The sequence below is a fragment of the Cotesia typhae genome, unplaced genomic scaffold (assembly GCF_013202065.1).
Source record: "Cotesia typhae breed Kobodo isofemale line unplaced genomic scaffold, CoteBio_Ctyphae contig_22, whole genome shotgun sequence".
Classification (NCBI taxonomy): Eukaryota; Metazoa; Arthropoda; class Insecta; order Hymenoptera; family Braconidae; genus Cotesia; species Cotesia typhae.
This window is the reverse complement of record NW_027423728.1, coordinates 6,235,044-6,256,665: the sequence shown is the minus strand read 5'-3', so window position 1 is coordinate 6,256,665 and position 21,622 is coordinate 6,235,044. Positions and strand designations below refer to the sequence as shown.

The window sequence follows — 21,622 nt, the reverse complement described above, 5'->3', positions numbered from 1 at the left end:
AAATTTTAAACCATTCAGTTTTTATAGTGTGATAAATTTAGTTATTTGCTTACGATTTTTTGCAGGGATCATAGCACTCAACTTCTTTCAACAGAGGATCTGTGATTGAATTACTTATTCCTCCAGCGACCCAAATTAAATTCTTGAACGTCGTAGCAGCTAATCCAACACGTGCGATGTTCATTGGTTGCATTTTTTTCCAAATTTTTTTTGCTGGATCAAAAGCCTCTACACTTTTTAAAGTGCTGAAAAAATTTTTTATCGACTTAAAATTTTCAAATTTCAATTTCAAGATTTTTAAAAATTTTTTAAATCAAATATTGAATTTTTTTTTTTTTTTGGTTTCAATACTTTTTTTCGGTTAAAAATTATGTACACTAAAAATTTAAATTAAAAATTTTATTTACAGAAATAATTACTAAGTCTGACTTTTATTAACGTCAAAGTGGTCTATTTATATTTTTAAGTGTGTCAACTTGATAGAAAAAAACTTTTAAGTTTATTGATATTAATATTCAAAAGTTTAGCGACTTCTAAAATTTTTTTCATCGAGCTGATTTTTGCACAGGTTTTTAAAACATGATAAACTAACATATTTTCATAGTTATTTTACGCAATCCTATTATACATAAAAAATTTAATATAGCCACTACTGAGTACATTAATTTTCGTATTAATCAATTAAAAAGCCACTTAAGAAAAAATAATTTTTTTTGTTTTTGTAAAAACGTTTGTTTTCTCAATTAAAAATACTTACACTCCATTATTATCTTCCCCGCCGACAGCGAAAATTTTACCGTCGCAGACAACAAGCCCAAAATTTTTCCTCGGAGTTAGCATTGCCGGTTCAGTGAACCATTTCCTGGAGGCGGGATCATAACTCCAAACAGTTCCGACAACTGAATTTTTCCTTTGAAGTGAATTTTCACGTGGATCAGCACCGCCTTCGACAAAGAATTAATTATTTAGCGACCAGCATATAGTAAAATATATAAAAAAAAAAAAAAATAAAAGATGAAAATATATATATTATTATTTTTATTATCATACCAGCAACATAAAGACGTCCTTTGAAATAAACAACGGAATGATGATGCCGTGGTTCTGGCATCTCGCCAACAAACTCCCAAATATTTTCCAATGGTTTTAATCGGTAAATATTTTTACCCGAATTTCCAGCTACTCCGTATTCCTGGTGTGGATCTATTCCACCGAAAACTATGACAGTTGCTTGTTCGTTTAGAAACAATGATTCGTTGGGACAAATTAATTTTTTATTTATTGTTACTTTTGTTTCTTTGGTAATATTGTTGTTGTTGTTGTTGTTGTTGTTGTTGTTGTTTTTGTTGTTAATAGTTAAATTTTTATGACTATTGGGTGAATATGAATCATCGATGTCCGTTGAACTGTATGACACGGATATTGAGCCAGTTTTATCATCAGAGTTGTACAAAAAATTCGGCGGTTTTATCATTTCGATTGGCTTACATGCATCAATATGATTTATTGCATTGTTTGCTATTGACACGCAGTATGACTTGGCTATTTTCTCTCCATCAGACGTAGATTGAAGTGTCTCCATCGTATACAACTGAAATATAACGCCGCTATAAATAATACGCACTCTGCTCATGGTCATCATCATTTTTAATGTAAACTTTAAAAAAAAATTCAAAATTTTTTTCTTTCATTTTTTTAATAAAGTCAAAAATTTATTTTTCAACTTGTAACTTTAAAATTTTTATTAAAAAGTAATTCTTTAATTTATGATCCCAACAATTTAATTTTAATTGAACTTCTTCTTCTATTTATAATCCCAGTATTTGAATTTTTAAGTATTGATAACTTTATAAAATGATCGGTTAAGAATTTTGAATTTTTAAAAATATGTTATTATTTAATTTAACTTAATAACATTTTAATAGTTACAAATTTGTTATAATAAAAATAATAATTGAGTGATAACACGTTTAAAAAGTATTAAGAAATTTTTAAATTGAAAATTTTTTAGGATTCAAGGAAGATTTTTTTTTAAATGTCAATTCAAATAATTTTAAAGATTTAATTTTTTTTTTGCATAATTATTTTTTTTTTTTATAAAATTAATTTCACAAAAAATTTCTGCATGTAAAAATTATTTGAAGAATTCAATAATTTTTTAGAATCATTGCTTAGATTTATATTGAAAAATTCAATTTCCAACTTAGTTAATCAAAAATTTTTTTAATATTATAAAAAATAAATATTAGATTGATAAATAAAATTGATTATACTTTTTTTTTATCAAACTCCGGACTCACCATCTTTTTATTATCAATTTCATGGTGAGTAACTTTTTTGCTTCCTTGTAAATCAATCTTCGGATTAAGTTTCCTATATGTGTTTGCACAAGTGACATTTTTATCGTCAGACTCATTAGAGGACTGGCCAAAAGTATTTTTTTGATCAACAGACAAAAGTCGAGCTACTTTAATGCGTTCATTTTGACCAATGGAGCCGGGTTTCCCCCGAATTTGATTATCACCAGACGCCAAGCAGTAGTTGGTCGGATAGGACAGTGTTTTGGGCGGCAAACTATTCGGCTCGCATAAGCTCGTCAAACACTGTTGAATCTGAATTTTCTGGTTTTGGTAATTCACTTGAGACATCTTGAGCTTATCATTGCGCCGAATGTTCAAGTTTACTGCTGCATTGCCGATTTCACGAATTTTTTTTTCTTGTTCGTTATCCATCGGCTGAGCATCCTGAAAGCACATCGAAGTTGGCAAACTTAGCGAGATCGATCGCTACTGCATTTAAACTCACCTAAATTGGATTTCACCCAACGAAAAGCTTGTGCTTTTTCCCCCAGTTGTTTCTCGATTTATTGGTATATTATATATTATATATTATATATGTAATATGTTTTTATATCTATGTGTTATTACTAGTTCTTAAAACTCCGTAGTACAAGTAAAATATAAGTATGAGTATAAGTTTGTACATACATTCAGAGTTAATATTTGTTCAAGAAATAAACGGAAAAAACAAACCTTGCTTTTTCCTTTTTTTGCAATCAGAGTTTTTCCAATCGATCGCGAATCGCGAGGCTTTCATTACTTTTAAACAAAACAGCTGCCTTGCAATTTTTAATAAAATTCCTTTTTCATTAAGGAAATTCAATTTACGGGCTGTAAAGTTTCAAGAATAAAACTTTATAGTTCGATAAAAATAAGTTTACCTTAAGTATGAAATGAAAATTTATAACATTAAAATATTTAATCAATATTTATCGGCAGCTGTCTTGTTTTTTGTTTATTATAAATATTTATTTTAATTACCTACACAGTAAAAAATTTTCCGTCGTTGCGTCAAAAAATTTAGTGTTGAAAATTTTTGTGTTAAAATGTTGACTTATACATAAAAAATTATAAAAAAATAAAATTAATTAAAAAATATATTTTTTTAAATAAAAAAATTTTTTGTATTGAAATTTAAAGCATTTAATTAAATTTTCGAACTTGTAAATAAAAATTTAAAACAGGGAAATATAACAATCTAATAATAATGAAAGCTAAAATAACAATTTTAATGTAGTTATCCCTGCAACTATTACCAAATTCGCGTGACATTTGCGTGTGTAAAGCTAAGTTAAGCTAAAAACGATCGCGTGAATAAAATGAAAATCTACATCAGTGTGACATTAAAATCCTAATTGCCACAATAATCTCAACCACAACTTTATATCTACTGCGCCATCATTAAATTAGAATAAAGTGGTCAGTTCATTAATTCAACAGTTTTGTTAAATTTAAAGTCCAACTAGTCTTAATGGTCATTTTGTTTGACATTTTCAACAAAATTTTCCGTTTAAAAAAAAAATATATATATATATATATATGCTAAAAAATTTCTATAAGAGATTTAATTTTTTGCACCCCTCATATTAATTATAGAAATTAATATTCCTACAAACCGAATTTAAAAATAAACACTCAATAAACATAAATGTGAATTAGAATTTAAATAAGATCGCTAAATCAAGCGTATTGTCAAGCTTAAACTCACCACTTTAGTACGATTGCCATCAAACTTGCTCAAGTACTTGTTGAGAAATTCCGGAGCTTCCGAACCAATACGTCCCGAAATTGGTAGCGGTGGCATCTTTTTAAACTTCCAAGATCTGTTCCCGTTGTTTGGCGCAGGAGCCACTTGACCTGCATCGACAATCAAGTTTGATTTGGCTCTAACTTACTAACTAACTAACTAATAGGAATTAGAATAAGAATAAGTAATTAACATAAATTACCGCTAGTGGTTTCTACCCCGAGATTCTGGTTCTGATAATAATTGACCCAAGTTTTAGCCTCGGAACATTCGCTCTTCTGATTAGTATTAGTCGAAGTATTACTATTACTATTATTCTTGCCCTTGCGCGACTTTAACTCCAGCATCATGCTTCTCTGATAATCTTCGAGGTAGAGGAGAAATTCCTGGTAAGTAACATAATTCTTGTCCTCGCCGGCCCAGTTACGGCTTGTTGGTTCTGTTAAGCCCAGAAGATCGATCCACCGGTAGTAATCCTCCGTCTGGTTCCCATACCAGTGTTTTATTATCACGAATCTGATGATTACGATGATAATAAATAAATAATTACAATCGCTTTTTTTTTTGCCAGTTGAGTTCTTTAATTGAAGATGTTTCTTACGCTAATCCATCGTCGACCATCTTCTGGACCTCAGGATTGGACATCAGCTCCATGAATTCTGGGTTCTCGGGGTTGCGTTTCACCTCAACTAATTGCCAAGGAGTTATCAAACCAAATCGCACACATTTTAGCACACTCAGCATGTACTGACGTCTGGTTTCCCAGTCGTGCATTAACCATCTGACTGCCGACATCAAAACCTCCATTTCGCTTAAATAACAATATTAATTAATATTGCGTTTAAATTGGTATAAATTGTTACTATTATTCCGTAAGAAAAAATTTTTTTTGCCATTCAACTCAAAATTGTTCAAACCACACAAAAATCAGTGGAAGAAAATTTTTTTCTTTAAACTTTTATTGATATTTTTGATATATATATATATATTTTTTTTTTAAAGTACATTGAAAAATAAACAATTAAAAAAAACATTGATTAATTTTTTAATAAAGTTATGTCCGTCACAAAATTTTTAATTTCTCACTATGAAAACGTTACGACTTTATCAATTACACTAAATCTAATTACAACACTTTATTTTACCATAAATGTATACTGAAGATAAATTTTTTCCTTATTCTCTTAATTAAATGGATTATTATTATAGTTTAAAATAATTACCTGTTGACACAAATGTAGTTCGAGCGAAGCAGTAGACAGAGTTCTTCTACTTGAAGTTCGAGAAAGTCCTTGGTACTTACAAGCAACAGAAAAAACTTCATTATCCTCGGCACCATCAACTCCATTATTGGTGTATTTCCGAGCTTCCGAGCTTCTACGTACAATAAAAACGCAGTATCTTCCGAAAATAAATCATTGTTATCGATAAACGCCCAACACTGCTCCTCTAATTCTAGAGAAAATATAAATTTAAACGAATTTACACATTATTTTTTAGTTCTCATTGTAAACATTATGATTAACGTTAATGCCACAACCGTTAATAAAAATTTAACGACGAGCGTTTTAGTTGTTAGCGATGAAATTTATTGTTGAATTTTCAAGCATAATACTATTTTAGATGACGCGTAAATTATAAAAAGATAGAATTATTTTTATCGTGAGATTAATGCTCGGACGAGAGGACATTTTTATATCAAATTCTGTGTCCGCGAACCCGTTAAACCAAGGTGATTGAAACAAAGCTCCAGTGAATGACACGGCAGTAAAAAATGAATTTTTTTTTCTGTCAGAAATTTTCAAGGTTGTAATGAAATTAACTTTTTATTTCACACAAAATTGTTCGATAAAAAAATCAATATCAGTGGGAATAATTTTCTAATGAATTAGTAAATTATGCAATAAGCAAACCTTTAATCCCGAGAAACTGCGCAGCCATAAATATTTCTAAAATATTATCACGCCTTAGCAGTTGACAACTTTCATTACTCTCACTGATCATCCAGTCATATATAATTGAAAATGCCTTTGAAGTAACACTGCTCTAAAAAAACATAATAATAATAATAATAATAATAATAATAATAATAATAATAATAATAATAATAATAATAATAATAATAATAATAATAATAATAATAATAATAATAATAATAATAATAATAATAATAATAATAATAATAATAATAATAATAATAATAATAATAATAATAATAATAATAATAATAATAATAATAATAATAATAATACACACACACACACACACATAATACACACACAATAATAATAATAATAATATTATTATTATTATTATTATTATTATTATTATTATTATTATTATTATTATTATTATTATTATTATTATTATTATTATTATTATTATTCTCGTTCTGTTGTAAATATTTATCATACATATCATTAGTAATAAAAGACATCATCATAATTATTTTTACCACGCACTTTATCAAGGTACGTTTTTACTTAATTTATCAATCGAGCCCATGGAATCAATATTCACGATTTCTACTCCGTCATAAAAAAAAAAAAAAAAAAAAAAAAAAATAGACATGTGTTAGTTTATCGAGTGACGACAGCGGCTTTCAATGCTGCCTATTTTCCATCAACACTTATACGAAGATAAGGGTCAAGTGGTAAAAAGATAAAAAGAAGAGAAGAGTATAGTGTAGTCCATAGCAAGCTGTTTACCCGAAGGTCGATTAGCTTCACGTGGCGGAGGGTCAAAAAATATCCATGCTGACTAGATGGATATTGTTCTCCAAGCTTCGTCGTTTAACCCAACAGTTTTTCTATTGACTTTGTCCGGAAATGTGTATCACATTTCATCTCTCGTCTATCATCAGCATCACTACACTCCTTTTTATCCGTTTCGAACAAAATAACAAAAGACCTTATCAAGGACAAAGAAAACCACATCCTAGTCTTTGTGGAGCAATCTTTTTTATTAAAAAATCCCACCTTTCAACAGTTTTAATTTACCGTGAATTTTATTCCCGTATTTGAATAATTTAAAATTTAAGTAATGGAATTATTATTTGATAAGGGTAATTCTTTCTTTAGAAGGCTAAGTTATAGTGAAATTTTAATTTTTAAAGAAACAAAAATTTTTTAAAGAAACAGGAAAGTAATATAATGACGAGAAAAAAATTTGAAAAGTTAAAAAAAAATTCTGCATGACCCCTAAAAAATTTTTTATCAACCTTATTTATAAAAAGGGCTCTTAAAACATCAAAAGTTTATCTTCATAACAGACTCAAAAAATAAAAATCGTCTTGATAATTATCGAAAATAAATTTTTTTTCTCCAGAAAAATTGATCAAAATAATTTTTATTTGATTGAAATTTTTTTTATATCTTGCCAATAATTTTCCTTTCTCTCAGAGCAATAATCAATGATTGACAATATACGCATACCAATTAGTCAACCATAATCATCTTGTTATACAACTGCATCCCTTGAGGGCGTTTAATGCTAAAGGGTTTTCTGCATCCAGAATTCAGACTGGAATGCTCTTGAGTACCAAGCTAATTCGTACGACTGGCATGATTATGACTGCTCCATGCGTAAAGTGACCTCTGATAATATCCAGTCAGTTCACTTTAGTCTTCGATAGCCATTCCGTGATCCTCCACACACACGCGCACACTAAATTAACGGCATAACATTCAGGATCCTCGTTGAATCGTTCATCGTGGGAGCCAACTGCCGCTCGCATAAACCCGGCTTACGTCACTTGTCCCGAAGGGTCAATTTATGGATTTTTCCCCGACATAAACGATAAATATTGCAAGGGATAAAATGGCTTTCTTCATTCTACTTCACCAGATTATGGGCCCAGTTTCTGATGATCATTTAAAGAAATGGTACTTACTTCAGTAAGATCAATATTCTTGGAGTTTTTCTCGTCGAAAAATCTGCTGTAGCTCTGCAGAACCAGCAAGTGGCAGTGAAATTCGTCATTCCCGATCTTGATTGCGCAATCTGCGTTCTTGTAGCTGGTGATACGATTGGACAGTTCGTAATACAGATCGCTTTTTTCCGGCAAGGTTATATTATCCCAATCGATCGGTTGATCTGCTGTAAAGCCTAATCTATGGAAGTTAAAATAGGGCTAAAAATTAATTTTCAATTTTATATTAAAATAAAACTAACTTGATTAAAAAAAAAAATCTTGAATCGAGAAAATAATTAAAAAATTTTTCATTGACTTGATTTGAATAGAAAAATTTTTGAACAGAGAAATTTTTATTGATTTTAGTTTATTTTACCAGATCTAAGACTTTTTTGTATTAATTTAAGACAATAATGTTCTTCTAAATGATTTTCTAGGTTTAAAAATTTTTTTCTTGAATCAAGTTAATTTTTTTTTTTTCAATATATCTAAAGTTTAATAATAAACTGCTCGTTCTGTAACTCAAAAAGTTATGGATTGATTTGGCTCAGAAATTTAAAAAATTTATTTTAAACGAACTTTTTTTTTTTGGAAGGAATAAAATTTTTAAAAACTGATAAAAAATAATTTGAAGCCGTTTAAACCTAAAATTAAGCAAAAGAATAAAACTACTCTTACGAAGCAAGAGGAACTTGATTGAGATTTTCGTGATTAATTCTCGACTGATGCTGAGCTCCATTTTGATTGTTAAGCTCCATTTCAGGACACCGATGCTTTCCTCTGTACGGCTGAGTGCGTGGAATGTATTCAGAACTGGCCTGAGATGATTTCGCCTGCTGCAAGAAATTTCTAGCTTCAAATTCTTGGGAGTACTTAATTGATTGGGATTGCAGATCTTGTTGAAAGGAAGGGTCAAATTTGGTCAGCTCAGCCTTCACGTTTACTTTAGTGTGTTTTGGATCTGCGACCAGCACGCTCACCCTGTTAGTTTCGAACACCACTTGGTTGGGAATGACTTTGAGATTCCCGCTGGGGGTTGGCCTGAATGGGAACACCCGCTTGGTGTCGTCTAATTTGTGACTGGGCTTCTGGTTGATTGGCTGATGATGCAGGGCCATTTGATTCGACGCCGGGTCATTTGGGTTTGATTTACATGTCCGGCATTCCGGGGTCTGCTGGATTATGTTCACGTTCAGTGGTTCGTATTTTACTCTAGACCGGCGACGAGTTTTCCGACGGCGGGGTAGTCGTTGTCTTGGAGATGGGTCTGTACTTTCTTTTCTGGAAGTTATTTTGGAAATTAGTAGAAACTTTGGAAAATTCAAAACTTTATAGTTTGACATTATGTTCGCAAAATCATCCAAAATTAAACAGTACACTGATAAAAAAAATTGACTTGACTCAAGAGTCAAAATTTTTAATCAACAATATCATTTGGAATAATTGTTTTTTTTTTTATTTTATTTTTTATTTTTTTTTTTTTTTCCAAATCGACGTAATCATGAGCTAAAAGTATAAAATACTACAAGAAAAATTTTTTTTACTTATATAATAAAAATATTTTTGAAAATAAAATTTTTTTTATTTAAAAAAAAAAATTTTTGTTCCAAAATTTGAATTTTTTTTGGCTATTATTGTACTTTTAGATTATAATTGCGTTGATTTCAAGAGAAAAATTTTTTTCTATAAGGTTTCACCTCGAGTACTATGAGGGTGGATAAAAAAATTTAATTAAAAAAAAAAAAATCTATTTTATCACAATTATATTTTTAGAATAAAAATATGTCAATTCCCGAAAAAAATTTTTTGACCGACTTGTGCCTTTTCAATGGTATATTTTGTCAAAATCCATGCTTATGGTGTCTGTAACGCGATGTAATTATTATTTACTGATGTTACGACTGCATTATTTCACGCTACTAGTACCCAGATATAACACCACCAGTTTCTACGTTTTTTTGGCTTTGTAAAATATTTTTCAAAATGATTTTCTTCGTTCAAGAATTTTTTTCTTGAATCAAGTTAAATTTTCTTTCAGTATAGAAACATACGTAAATATTCGAGGCGTAGTCAGTCTATGAGGAGGCAAAGGTTCCGTAACAGTAGTCTGTTCTGATTTGGAAACTCTGACGTAATTTTTCCCTGGCTTACAAGATAAATTGAAGAGAGAGAGTTCTTGTTCTTGTTCTTGTTCCTGGTGTTGGTCTTTATCGTGATGTAGCAGAACGACACTGCTCTTGCTTTTATCTTCTTCCAGACACACTGATGGAGATTTGTCTCGATCTTTAAATTTATCTTTATAATCGCCTGGAAATAAAGAAAATTCACCGCTGTTAAAAATAATTGTCTTTAGGTCATAAAAATAAACTTACAACCTTTACAACTGTGTCGTCTTATCACTCTCAGAATCCGGGGCGTTCCGTTTTTTTCTTCTTTTCTGTCATTAAACCAGTTAAAAAAAAAAAAAAAATACTTTTTATCAGAAAAACTTTTATTCCTGTCTATAGACGAGCCAATGCAACCAACCCGGATTATTTTTAATTACCCAAGTTTCCACTCGGACCTTCTGATGATATTACCACTTTGGTAGGTGCCTCTACGACCATCACCGTCACCACTCCCAGTTCTACTTCCTCTGAGATACTTTTTCGCTGGAAAAGTTACCTGACTCGAAAAAATTAGCGACGCCAGTTCTAGTTACGAGTGATATATTAAAATACAACTTCAAACCTCATTCTTGTCAAGGAAATTCTTTATTTCGCTTTGATTTAATTCTTAAACTTCTAAAAGAAAAATGAATTAAAATTAGTTTAAAAAGTAGCGAGCTTTTGAAAAAAAATTTTGCTAATCTTAAATAGAATTTAGAAACTTTTGTTTTCTAAATTTTTTACACGAAACTCGGAAAAAGATGAGATCTAAAAATTAATTTTATAATTAATAAAAATAAAATTAAACATTTTTAAAAATCCTGAAAATTAAAACTTACTTTAATAATTTCGGCCGACTTTAGTATAATTAATTAGTTGAGAGTTTAAAATTTTTTTTTTATCAAATTGAGAAACTTAAGATTATAAATAAATCACTTTGAAATTAATAAAAGTCGACTAAATAATTATTACTGCTGTATTTTTATTAAAAAATATTTATCCGGCTTAAAACTTCGACTTAAAACTTTTTTTGAGTCGCCTTAATAAAATAATTATAAATTTTAAGAGTTCCGACTCAACTTATGAAGAAATTAATTTTTATAACTTCATGACATTAAAAAAACTGCTTAAAATTTTTTTATAACCAAAAAAATGTTTGTAATTATTAATTATAAACCTCTGAATTAAAAATATCAATTCAAAAAATGAAAAAACTTATATTTACTTACGTAATTTTGATTGCAATTTTTTATGTGAATTTTTTTTCTGAGCTCGTTTGTAAATTTTATACTTTAATGAATTAACGTCAAAGTGAGTGCACAAATCATTCAAGCTTTTTAAACTTGTTTGAAAAAAATAAACAAACAGTCAGGTAAAGCTCGAACAAAATATTAAGTAAGATAATGGAATAAAATTACGTCATGTCGAGGTGGACTTTTTTGCATGATACAATTACCATGAGGATTAATTTAAAATTCGAGCTCGACAGTAACACACAATCTTATAGCTGGTTAAAACAGATAAACAGATGACCAGGACATTTATAAAAATAATTAGGCATAAATGAATATACATATACACAGGCCTTGAATATCAAAAGACGTGCGATATTAAAGTGAAGTTAGAGGCAAATGAAGTTGGCTAAATGTTTTAGTCCCGCGAGAGAAAGAGCGAGAGAAGCATTAACTAACAATAATTAAACTAGAATTGGTAATTATGTTTCAGTAGTACATTTACTGGGGCGAACTTTGTCAGCATTAAATTTCTTGTTTTCGTAAAGTGCCTCTGGGTTAAGTTAAGTAGACATTGTCTTTCTAATTTGTCTACCCTCAATTTCTCTTAATATATTTTTTTGTTTACTACATTCTGCCTTTTTAGATTGAAAAAATTTCTAGATTTATTTTCCTCTTTCAGAACACATGAATAAAATAATTTATAAAACAATTAAGGGCTTTTATTCATTTAGAATTTTTTTAAAAATCAATTTTTTCAATTTTATTTTTGTAATGCAAATCGGTTAAGCCATTTTTAATTTTTACAAGTTTGATATACATACGGTCACCTATAGACGCAATTGGGAAAACAGTCAGAAGAGCTTTCTAGGACTTCAAAACGTGGAGATTTGATAATATTTTTTATATGATTCATGGTTGGCTGGTTAAGTGACAAAATCAGAAGGAGCAGAAAAATTTTACACGGAAAAAAAAAAATACAGTTGAAAGCTCAATTTATAAAAACTAGTTACCTAAAAAAAAAAAAAAAAAAAAAAAATTACAGTTTGAAAATTGAATTTTTACAAACTCGGTAAAAAGTAAATTTAAAAATTGTAAAATTACATTTAAAACTGTGAAAATCAATACTTAAAATTTTCTTTTTTAAAAAATGTTATTTGAAACATAATTATTTGCCAAAAAAAAAAAAAACAACTTCAAAATAAACATTAAATTAATCAATTAAAAAGACTCTTCAAAAAAAAATAATTAAAAGTGCCACCTAAATCACCTGATGAATGATAGAACAAAACGATAAAATATGGAGATTAAATTAAAACAAAAAAGGCATTTGTCAGTCAGCAAAAGAGGATTGAATGTAAAAGTAGAGTGTAGGTAAAACCGCCGTAATTTACATAGCAGAACTCCGGGTTGGGTGCTGTTGTGTCCGCGATAGGATTTGCAAAGGCCGTGGTAGTTAGTTGTAGATACAATAGTAGTTTAACTCTACACATACATCAACAAAATACACCCACATCTTCTACATTGTTACGTAGGTAGCATACATGCGGGTGCTGGTGGTGATACCCCGCTCGGCATGATAAAGTGAAGGGAGACGTTACCGACGTCACTTACTATACACAGAGACAAACATTCTCTGTGGATTGGATACAATGTGAAGATAAGGCTGGAGGGAGTTTAGATTAAAGAGTGGAAGCGAGTGAGGAGACACTACTATACCGACATTCAGGTCTAGTCTCACAATCAACAACATAATACCAATTTATATATGTATATGTATGAAGGGGCTTAAATGGTTTTGTGCCGTTGGTAGGCTACATCGATCGTCTCCGCGTCCTGGTGACCTCGACCTAATGCCACCCTCTTCCACTCTCGTACTCTATCTGACTCTATACATCCCCAACCCTTACTCCAACCCTCAACCCCTTTTTTATTTTTTTTTGCTACGTCTATAGACTATATCTATGACTATGACTGTGGGTATACGTAATCAGCGATTTATTTATAGTTATTATATTTTATATAGTGGATTTTATAGACGAAGTAGATATTACGTAGTTTTGTTTTAGTTTGTTTTAACCTATATACATATATATAATAGGGAACTCACCGGTTAGGCACCATTGAGGTCAGCCAGCAACCCCGTCAAAACAACACTCAAGTTCACCCCTCATGGATATTTTAGTAAGTGATTATAATCTTGATGGAAAGAGATATATTATCTGTTTCTTGTTCCTTTGGCAGTCTACTGCGTAGTTTATTTTTAGATTACTTGTTTTTTTTATCGGTAGAATGATTAATCGAAGTCTTTTCGTTGGATTCTTGAAATAGAAATTGTGACTGTGCGATTGTTGTATTTTTTGTAAGGGTTATTGCGTAGTATTTCTAAGAATAATAGAAAGGAATCAAAAAGGTAGCTTGATTCGCAACATCTTAAAATTTATTTTAATCTTATTTTTGATGATTTAGAAAATAGAGAAATTGCACCATTATTACACTGAAAAGAAAAAAAAAAAATTGACTTGATTCGAGAAAAAAATTCTTGAACTAAGTAAACAATTTTGAAGAGGGTAATTGTCTTGAATCAAGAAAAAAAATTATTGAATCAAGAAAAAATCTTGAACTAAGAATCTAGTCCAAGAGTAGGATATATCTTACCCATCCTGAACCAGTTTTATGACAACTTATTTTTGCTTAAAATAGCTATCTATATACGTATGTATCCCAATTTCTGACAAAGATATCCCACGAAAAATTTTGCAAATTCTCGAATTTTTCCAAGATTATTTTACTTGAATCAAGCAATTTTTTTTATTGCATTAAAATTTTTATTAAACAAAGCACAATATTTAACTAATGAAATAAATTTTCTCTACTTTCATAAATATGTATCCCATTTTTACGTACCACCCATCTCTATACAGTCCGTGTAGGGTACATTTGTAATGAGAATGAGTGTAACCAGCAATTATTCATGAATTTCCATGAACGTGTCCGGCACTTTGGCGGGTACACGGAATTGCAAATGACTTTTCGGACAACATCACTCGGTAAAAAGGACGTGTGTTACACATGTACTGGCCAAAAGATAGAGAAAAAGGTCTATCGAGTTTCAGTATTATCCACTCCATATACACATATATTTTTGTATATATATATATATATATATAGATCATCCCGGCAATATATTTTACCGAGAATTTCATTTTAACCAACCGGCAAGCGCCACACTTGCCTTGTAGAGGGAACAAACAAACAAACAAACAAACAAACAAAAAGAGTTAAATAATGACAAACAGAAAGAGGAGATGAGATGAGGAATTGAGAGTAAAAAACAAAGTAGAGATAGAGTGAAAAAGTACACTTTTAAATGAACGCGTTCTACTTTTGGTCGATTTGTGTCAGGGGCGGAGGAGTCGGGAAATGAGTGCGAGTCTGAGGGGAAAAATTGGAAAGAGGAAGGGGTTCGGTATGGAGGAAAAAAGGAAAAAAAGTAAAAGTTAGGAAGAAAGAAACTGTGGAAAAAATTTGCTAGAGATGGAAAAGAGAAAGAGGAAGGAGTTGAATTTGCAAACGTCGGTTCGAGTCTAGATACGGGATCGAGTGATGGAGTTTCAGGGGTAGTAGTAGCAGGAGTAGTAATAGTAATAGTAGTAGTAGTAGTAGTAGTATGAGTAGTAGTAGTAGTAGTGACGAAGCGGGTAAAGAGGAAGAAATGGATTAGACTAGTGCAGAGCAAAACGAGGGGTGAAAAGCGAAGAGGGGGTGCTCGCGAGTTGCCAAGGTTACACCCGCGCGGTGACCACCCTGCGGGCATTCCACTAACCGCCGTTTGCCCAAGTCACCCCTCTGGACCGTTTCCCAGCCCCTCTCGAGCCGAGCCGGTCTCCCTACTCTTTAAATTTAATACTCCTGCGTCCTGGGCTTAATACTGACACACCCCATCGTGTGTCTCCGGTCTTCGTGTTAGTCTTTCTCGTTTCTGGCACCAGAGCAGGATAGGGTGCTCCTTCTCTGTCGCCCTTCTGGTCCAGCTATTAAACCTTCTTACAAGTTCCGAGATAAATCTGGAGTTGCCTGCTTCTATTCGCTTACCTTTTCTCACTTTGTTTTTAGGATGTATGATGAAAAAATTACTTGCTTACAGAGAAATATTATCTCGGAAATTTTGGTTTTGTTTTGAGATATTCGCGGCGAATTAAGTTGAGAAATTCATGAGCTGATGTAAGAAAAGAGAATGAAGAGAAAAAGTTTACTGTTCAAGAATTTTACCAATTCAATGAAGGATTTTTTTAATTTTAAAATCAAGTACGTAGATATTCTTTATGAGAAAAACGTACTTCAAGACGAGAAATTCGTGACTACCTATATAAAATTCTCTTCAAAATAATTTTGTTCTTAGATTTCAATGGAATATTGTTCATTTCTGTCGCTATTAATTTTAGATAATTTTTTCAAGTTTTGTCATTTTAAAAGCGAGCACAACTACGCCACGTGTCCATCTAGTAGTTACCTCACGAACTAAAAATTAAAAAAAAATATGATTTCTCTTCACAAAAGAAAAGAAGTTTAGAGACGAGAAATTTTTTTATCAAACCGTTTTTATTTTAATTTTTTTTTAATAATTTTGTCTTTATAGTAAAAATAGTTTTGTCACATCAAGTAATTTTTTTTTTCTAATGTTTACTATTGGAGATCTGCAGAATTAAAAATATCGAATTAGTCTACATTATTAAAAAAATTAACTTGATTAAAAAAGATAAAACTCTTTACAATGATTTTCTTAGATCAAGAATATTATTCTTCAATCAAGACTTTTTTTGTTCCTATAAAATTTCTGATCTAAATCATCTAAACATCTAAATCATGTTGAACTTAAAGAAGACTCAAATAAAGATTTGATCCATAAATTTTTCTACAAAAGTCAGTTCGATTTCTGGTTTAAATTTTAATTGAAAATTTTATCCTCTACACATTTCATCCAGAGAGTTATTCTTGAAAAGAATAGAAAGCATCAATATCTGACTGTGAAGTCTTGTGTGAAGAAAAGGACTTTTCTGCAAATATGCAAATGGAATATCATAAAAAATATTAAAAAAATTTAAACATACATCAACAGATAAAAACGATGCATCATTCCCTTTTATCCAGCGGAAGCTCCAGCCATAAATTTATGATCGTGTGTACAAAATAGAGTACATACCTTGATTGATTGGTATAAGATTATGTACTATACATTACATTATACATCATACATTGTGAATAAATTTAGCCGTATTTACGAAGTAATAAAAATCAAATTAGCCTTTAATTGCACCTTCGATTTTTCCCCGACAAGAAGTTTTTGTATATTAATGATATGTATTTGTATTATATAAAATGCGGGGTTTAATTTGTTCCGTAATAAAGGTATACAATATACAGTGAAGTCGAATGATTAGATATTTCATCAATAATATATTGTATATCATAGAAAAAAAGCTTCGTAACGTTCTCAATACGTAACCTACTTAACTAAAAAAAAGTAAATTCTCATTTCTTGTATACGCTAGCAAAATTATCTGAGGAATTTATCCTCGTCATGTTTTATAGTTATTCTAAGGGTACTATTGACTTTTCTCCAAAATAAAAAAAAAGTAGACAAAATTGTTATACATTTTATATATACTCTGAGCTTTACTGTTGTAAAATAACAATACAAATCCTCTTTGTCTGTACTTATTAAATTTTTTTTTTTTAGGTAAAATATTTTCCCTGCTTAGACTTTTAAATCTTATTTTTCAAAGGATCAGTTTGAAAAAGAAAGAAATTATTAGAATATACAAATTAAATAATTCTAAAACAAAAATATAATTTTTTTTTATCTTAAAATATCTCACAATTATTATTTTTTCAATTTTTGAAATTAATAATCATTAGTAAGAATGATTAAAGGTACAATTGTTTATAAAAAAGGCTTAATTTGTCTTTCGTAACAAATCAACTTTAAAAATAATTATTTATTGCGCATAAATTCGGTAATTTTTTAAGTTGAAACTAATAAATAATATTATTTGTATTGGAATATTATTATAAAGTTAAAATTTCTGGTAGCACGCGATTGTAATAATCTAATGCATCGTTAGGTAACATATTCGAGTGACTCGGAGCATAAATATGGTTGAATATACGGTCTCAACCCTATACCTACTAGTAGTACGCCATTAATTCATCGATCGTTTAAACTCTCGCTTGAAGTTATGTAATTTTGAGATAAATATCGTTTGATTTACTCGTTGAATATTCAAATATGTTCGTTTTATTACTGACAAACGCGTCTGCACACTCCCATATGATTCAATTTCTGCTGAGCCAATAACTTTTTTATTTCTACCTTCTTTTTTTTTTATTGATGAAGATTTTCAATCAAGTTACTTGTAACTTTGATAATTGATTTAAATATGCAGAGTATTTTGACGTTTGTGAATATTGGTTTTATTTTACATATTTTTTTATTTTTTATAAAATACAAATTTATTATTAGCTTAGGGATGTAGTGCATATTAAATCCCTTTCAGTTTATAAATATTAATTTTGATAATAAAATAAAATAAAAATTTCTGCGATGTATAATTGTCTATAATATTTACATACGAATTAAATTTTGCATACCAAAAAATTTTAAATGTTAAAACAAAAATTCAAGAGTTATAAAGTGTTGTTAAATTTATGTATTGAATTTTAAAAAATGCATGAATTATTTTAATTATGAAATTACTTGATAAATTATGCATACTATCAAGTTATCGCATGCGTAACATTTTCATTTATTTACTGATAAATAATTAAAATATTAAGTCTTTAATTATATATCACATTGATTAAATATTTTTCATCAATATCGTATTTAATAAAAAAAAAATAAGCAATAACAATAACAATAATAATAATAATAATAATAATAATAATAATAATATTCAAACAATTAAATAGTTAATTATTGTATAAATTTAAAATATTTAGACCGACTAATGTAATTTTTTGTACCAATGATTTTTTTCTTGATTTTTGAACAAATATATTTTTTTTTTAATTTTAGTTAATCAAAAATTTTTTCTAGTATTATTGTTAAAAAAATTAATCAAAAGAAAAATACGCAAAACTGTGAATTAGATTGATTTAAATATTATTTACCTGCATACTAATTAATTTTTTAAAATTAATTAATAAGGATAGTAATAATAATAATCTATAAAATCAGGGTTATAGTAAAATTTTCTAACTTATAACATACATAAATATGTGTAATATTATAACAGGAGTAACACATGTAGGTGTACAACGTCGCGACGTCGTTATTCGATGTACGACGCCTAGGCTACTAATTAAGCAATTAATTAGCATTTTGCTAACTGAACGGAGAGTGTCGTCATCATTCATGTCGCGTTGATTCTATACTTAACTCTACTCTACTGGAGCTTCCTCTTCACTAGAGCTAGGGGCTCACATCCACATGCTTACCCTTTCTCTTACTCAACATACAACATATAATGTATGAGTGCAGTACAGTCTGCACAGACGACGCCACACCACTACGCTCCTACGTGTACCCTTTTGCGTAACGTCAACACCCTTTGTAATTTCAATATAACGTACTGTGCGCAACAATGGATCTTGTTTGCCAACCCGTTGTCAGTCTGTGATCAACGTCATGCCTTTTAAATTATTAATTACACCAGCAATTCGCTATCAAGCTTCGTTAATTTTCTATCGTGTAAGATATTGATAATAATCATAATAATATTACAATAAATATCAAGACTGTATGTTGTACACGTGAATTGAAAGTATTGAGAAAAAGTTCTTGTTTGATTTGACCCGGTGAACTCTGACCTTCGTGTATCGCGTGGGCATGTAATCTCGGTGAGTGTGTTCCGCTAGATTTTGAAAGGTCAATCTGTAATGCTGTAGGGCGTTGAAAGCTTTACTTTGGTTGTTGTAATTCCTGTTGACCTCTTACACTGACGATAGATATGCTCATCCTCACGATTTTCCTCTTCTTGGATAATTTTTAGCTTGGCTGCCTGCACTTTGCCAATTTTTACAGCGCTACTTACTGAAGACGGATCTAACATGACCTTTTGTGGGCACCCGAGCTCAATCGATGCCGAATATTATTCAAATATTGTTTTATTAAAGATCATTTTCATGTCAAAGCTTTATCGTGGTGAAAGTATTGATTTATTGCTTAACAACAATGCTTTCATTTATTAGTCAATTAATTTTTTATAAAAGTTTTTCGAGATTAATTTTAAAATTTGCAATCAATAAATTCAACTTTTATAGGTTAATCATATTTAATCAACTTTTAAAAAGTTCTAAAATTTAACTCTCTATAATATAATTGAATATTATTTGGACCAGTAAAAAAATTAATTTGATTTAAAAAAAAAAAAAAAATTTGAACCAAATAATTTCTAATTAAACAGAGAAATTTTTGAAGTACAAAATTTTTGTTCAAAAAAAATTTTATTTGATTCAAGAATTTTTCTGCTTGATTCAAAATTACATTCTTGGTTAAAAAGTTTCATTTGATTCTAATTATTTATTTTTTTTTTTTATGATACATATGAAGAATTAAGAAATGATAATAATTTTAATATTTATAAAACCAAATTTAGCAGAAAATTGTTAGTCAATATATTGAGAAAAAAAATTTTTTTTAATCATAATAAAAAAAAAAAAAATTAACATTCCAATTTTCTCAAAAATTCAAAATATGTTCAAATGCATAAAATTAAATTAAAGAAAATTGAATTTAATGTCAATTTCAATAAATCCATTAGAGAAGGAAGATGTGACCTCCAAGCTTAACCTTTTCTTTTTTTTTAGTTTCAGTATGCTACACAAATTTATTTATTATTAAAATGTTAATTTTAAATCCGTAGAATTTCCCAAGAGAATATTATACGGATACTTAAACTCAGTATAAGGCAAACAAAAAAAATCACTAAAGCCCATTATATTATATCTCTTGGTAGATAAAAAAAGCACATTTCCTCATTACTTTAGCGAAATATTTATAAAAGCATATTTTTTTGCATCATTCTCCATAAAATAATCTCCAACTCATTAAGCTCAAGCTTTGTATCCGGGATAAATTAAATCTGGGAAATTTCCCACCAGACCCGTACATCGGATACTTTTAAATCCTTACATCATACATATATTATATTATATCCTTATTTTAAGCTCACATTGATATAATCTTTAACCGAAGTTCAGCGGCGGAAATAATACAAGTTTAATCTCACGAGCAATCACCTTATTGTAGTTCAGACCCACTTTACTTATAAAAAATCTCTAATCAATAAATTTCATTTAACTGCGCAACTTTTTATTGAGAAAAAAAAAGCTGCATCTACGGACATGACAATTTAAAGGCTTTAACGAGCCGTGAAATTGCAATTCTCTTAACATCGACGTCATCAAAGTACACCTGGGAAATCGTTAAATGAAAAAATGTAATAATAAAAAAATAACAATAAAATATAAAAATAATGCGATACTGGGTAGAACGTTCGGCTCATCATTTCTCCAGCATTGATTAATCGAAAGACATCAAGTTTGACCTGATAACACAAGATAAATGATCCAGATGGATCCGACGGCTAGTGGAGTTCCGATAGTCTGACATGATAAACGAGTCGATGTTCAGTGTTGTTTAGAAAAAATCTGAATAAATCAAGTATTTTTATCTGATAGTGATAAAAAGTTTTTAATGCACCGTCTATATTATCTAATGTAACAAACAGTTGGGTTCGTCTTGTTAAGTAGAATTTGTAGGAATTTATCTATTGCATTGGTCCTCATACTAATTTTATCCTACTATCTCTTAAATAATTAAAAACGGCTCAGAAAAAATAGCGGTTAATAATTTTTGTGTATTTAAATATTTATAATTTAATATTTTTTTCAGAGTGTAAAATCCTTCAGTTAGATACTTTGAATTTTTTTTCTGAAAATTTATGATGTCATCAATAGAAGATCAAAAAAAATTGATAAAATTTCTTTCATAAAATTATAATACTAAAAATATTTACAGTAGTTTATTCAAAATATCGAATTTTTTCAAGCTCTACAACTCTGACAGCGAGCTCACTTACGCCACCTGGCCATCTAGCGGCAGTCTTACGAATTAAAACTTAAAAAAAGAATTTTTCTTTTAAAAGAAATTTTATTCTTGTATCAACAATAAATCTCTT

General features: G+C 29.5%; 1 protein-coding gene across 1 annotated transcript in view; it reads right to left on the bottom strand.

Moving 5' to 3' along the window:
- Positions 1-21,622, bottom strand: part of LOC141524097 (uncharacterized) — a 34,131-nt gene that overhangs the window by 644 nt on the left and 11,865 nt on the right. The window contains exons 3-17 of the mRNA XM_074237748.1: positions 10,545-10,692; positions 10,375-10,436; positions 10,051-10,306; positions 8,980-9,280; positions 8,678-8,835; positions 7,979-8,198; positions 6,000-6,132; positions 5,310-5,541; positions 4,688-4,897; positions 4,289-4,602; positions 4,048-4,196; positions 2,301-2,744; positions 1,051-1,591; positions 758-944; positions 54-245 (exon numbers count right to left, since the gene is read on the bottom strand). Of these exons, the coding sequence (XP_074093849.1) occupies positions 54-245; positions 758-944; positions 1,051-1,591; positions 2,301-2,744; positions 4,048-4,196; positions 4,289-4,602; positions 4,688-4,897; positions 5,310-5,541; positions 6,000-6,132; positions 7,979-8,198; positions 8,678-8,835; positions 8,980-9,280; positions 10,051-10,306; positions 10,375-10,436; positions 10,545-10,692 (3,547 nt within the window). The remainder of the gene's footprint in view (positions 1-53; positions 246-757; positions 945-1,050; positions 1,592-2,300; positions 2,745-4,047; positions 4,197-4,288; positions 4,603-4,687; positions 4,898-5,309; positions 5,542-5,999; positions 6,133-7,978; positions 8,199-8,677; positions 8,836-8,979; positions 9,281-10,050; positions 10,307-10,374; positions 10,437-10,544; positions 10,693-21,622) is intronic.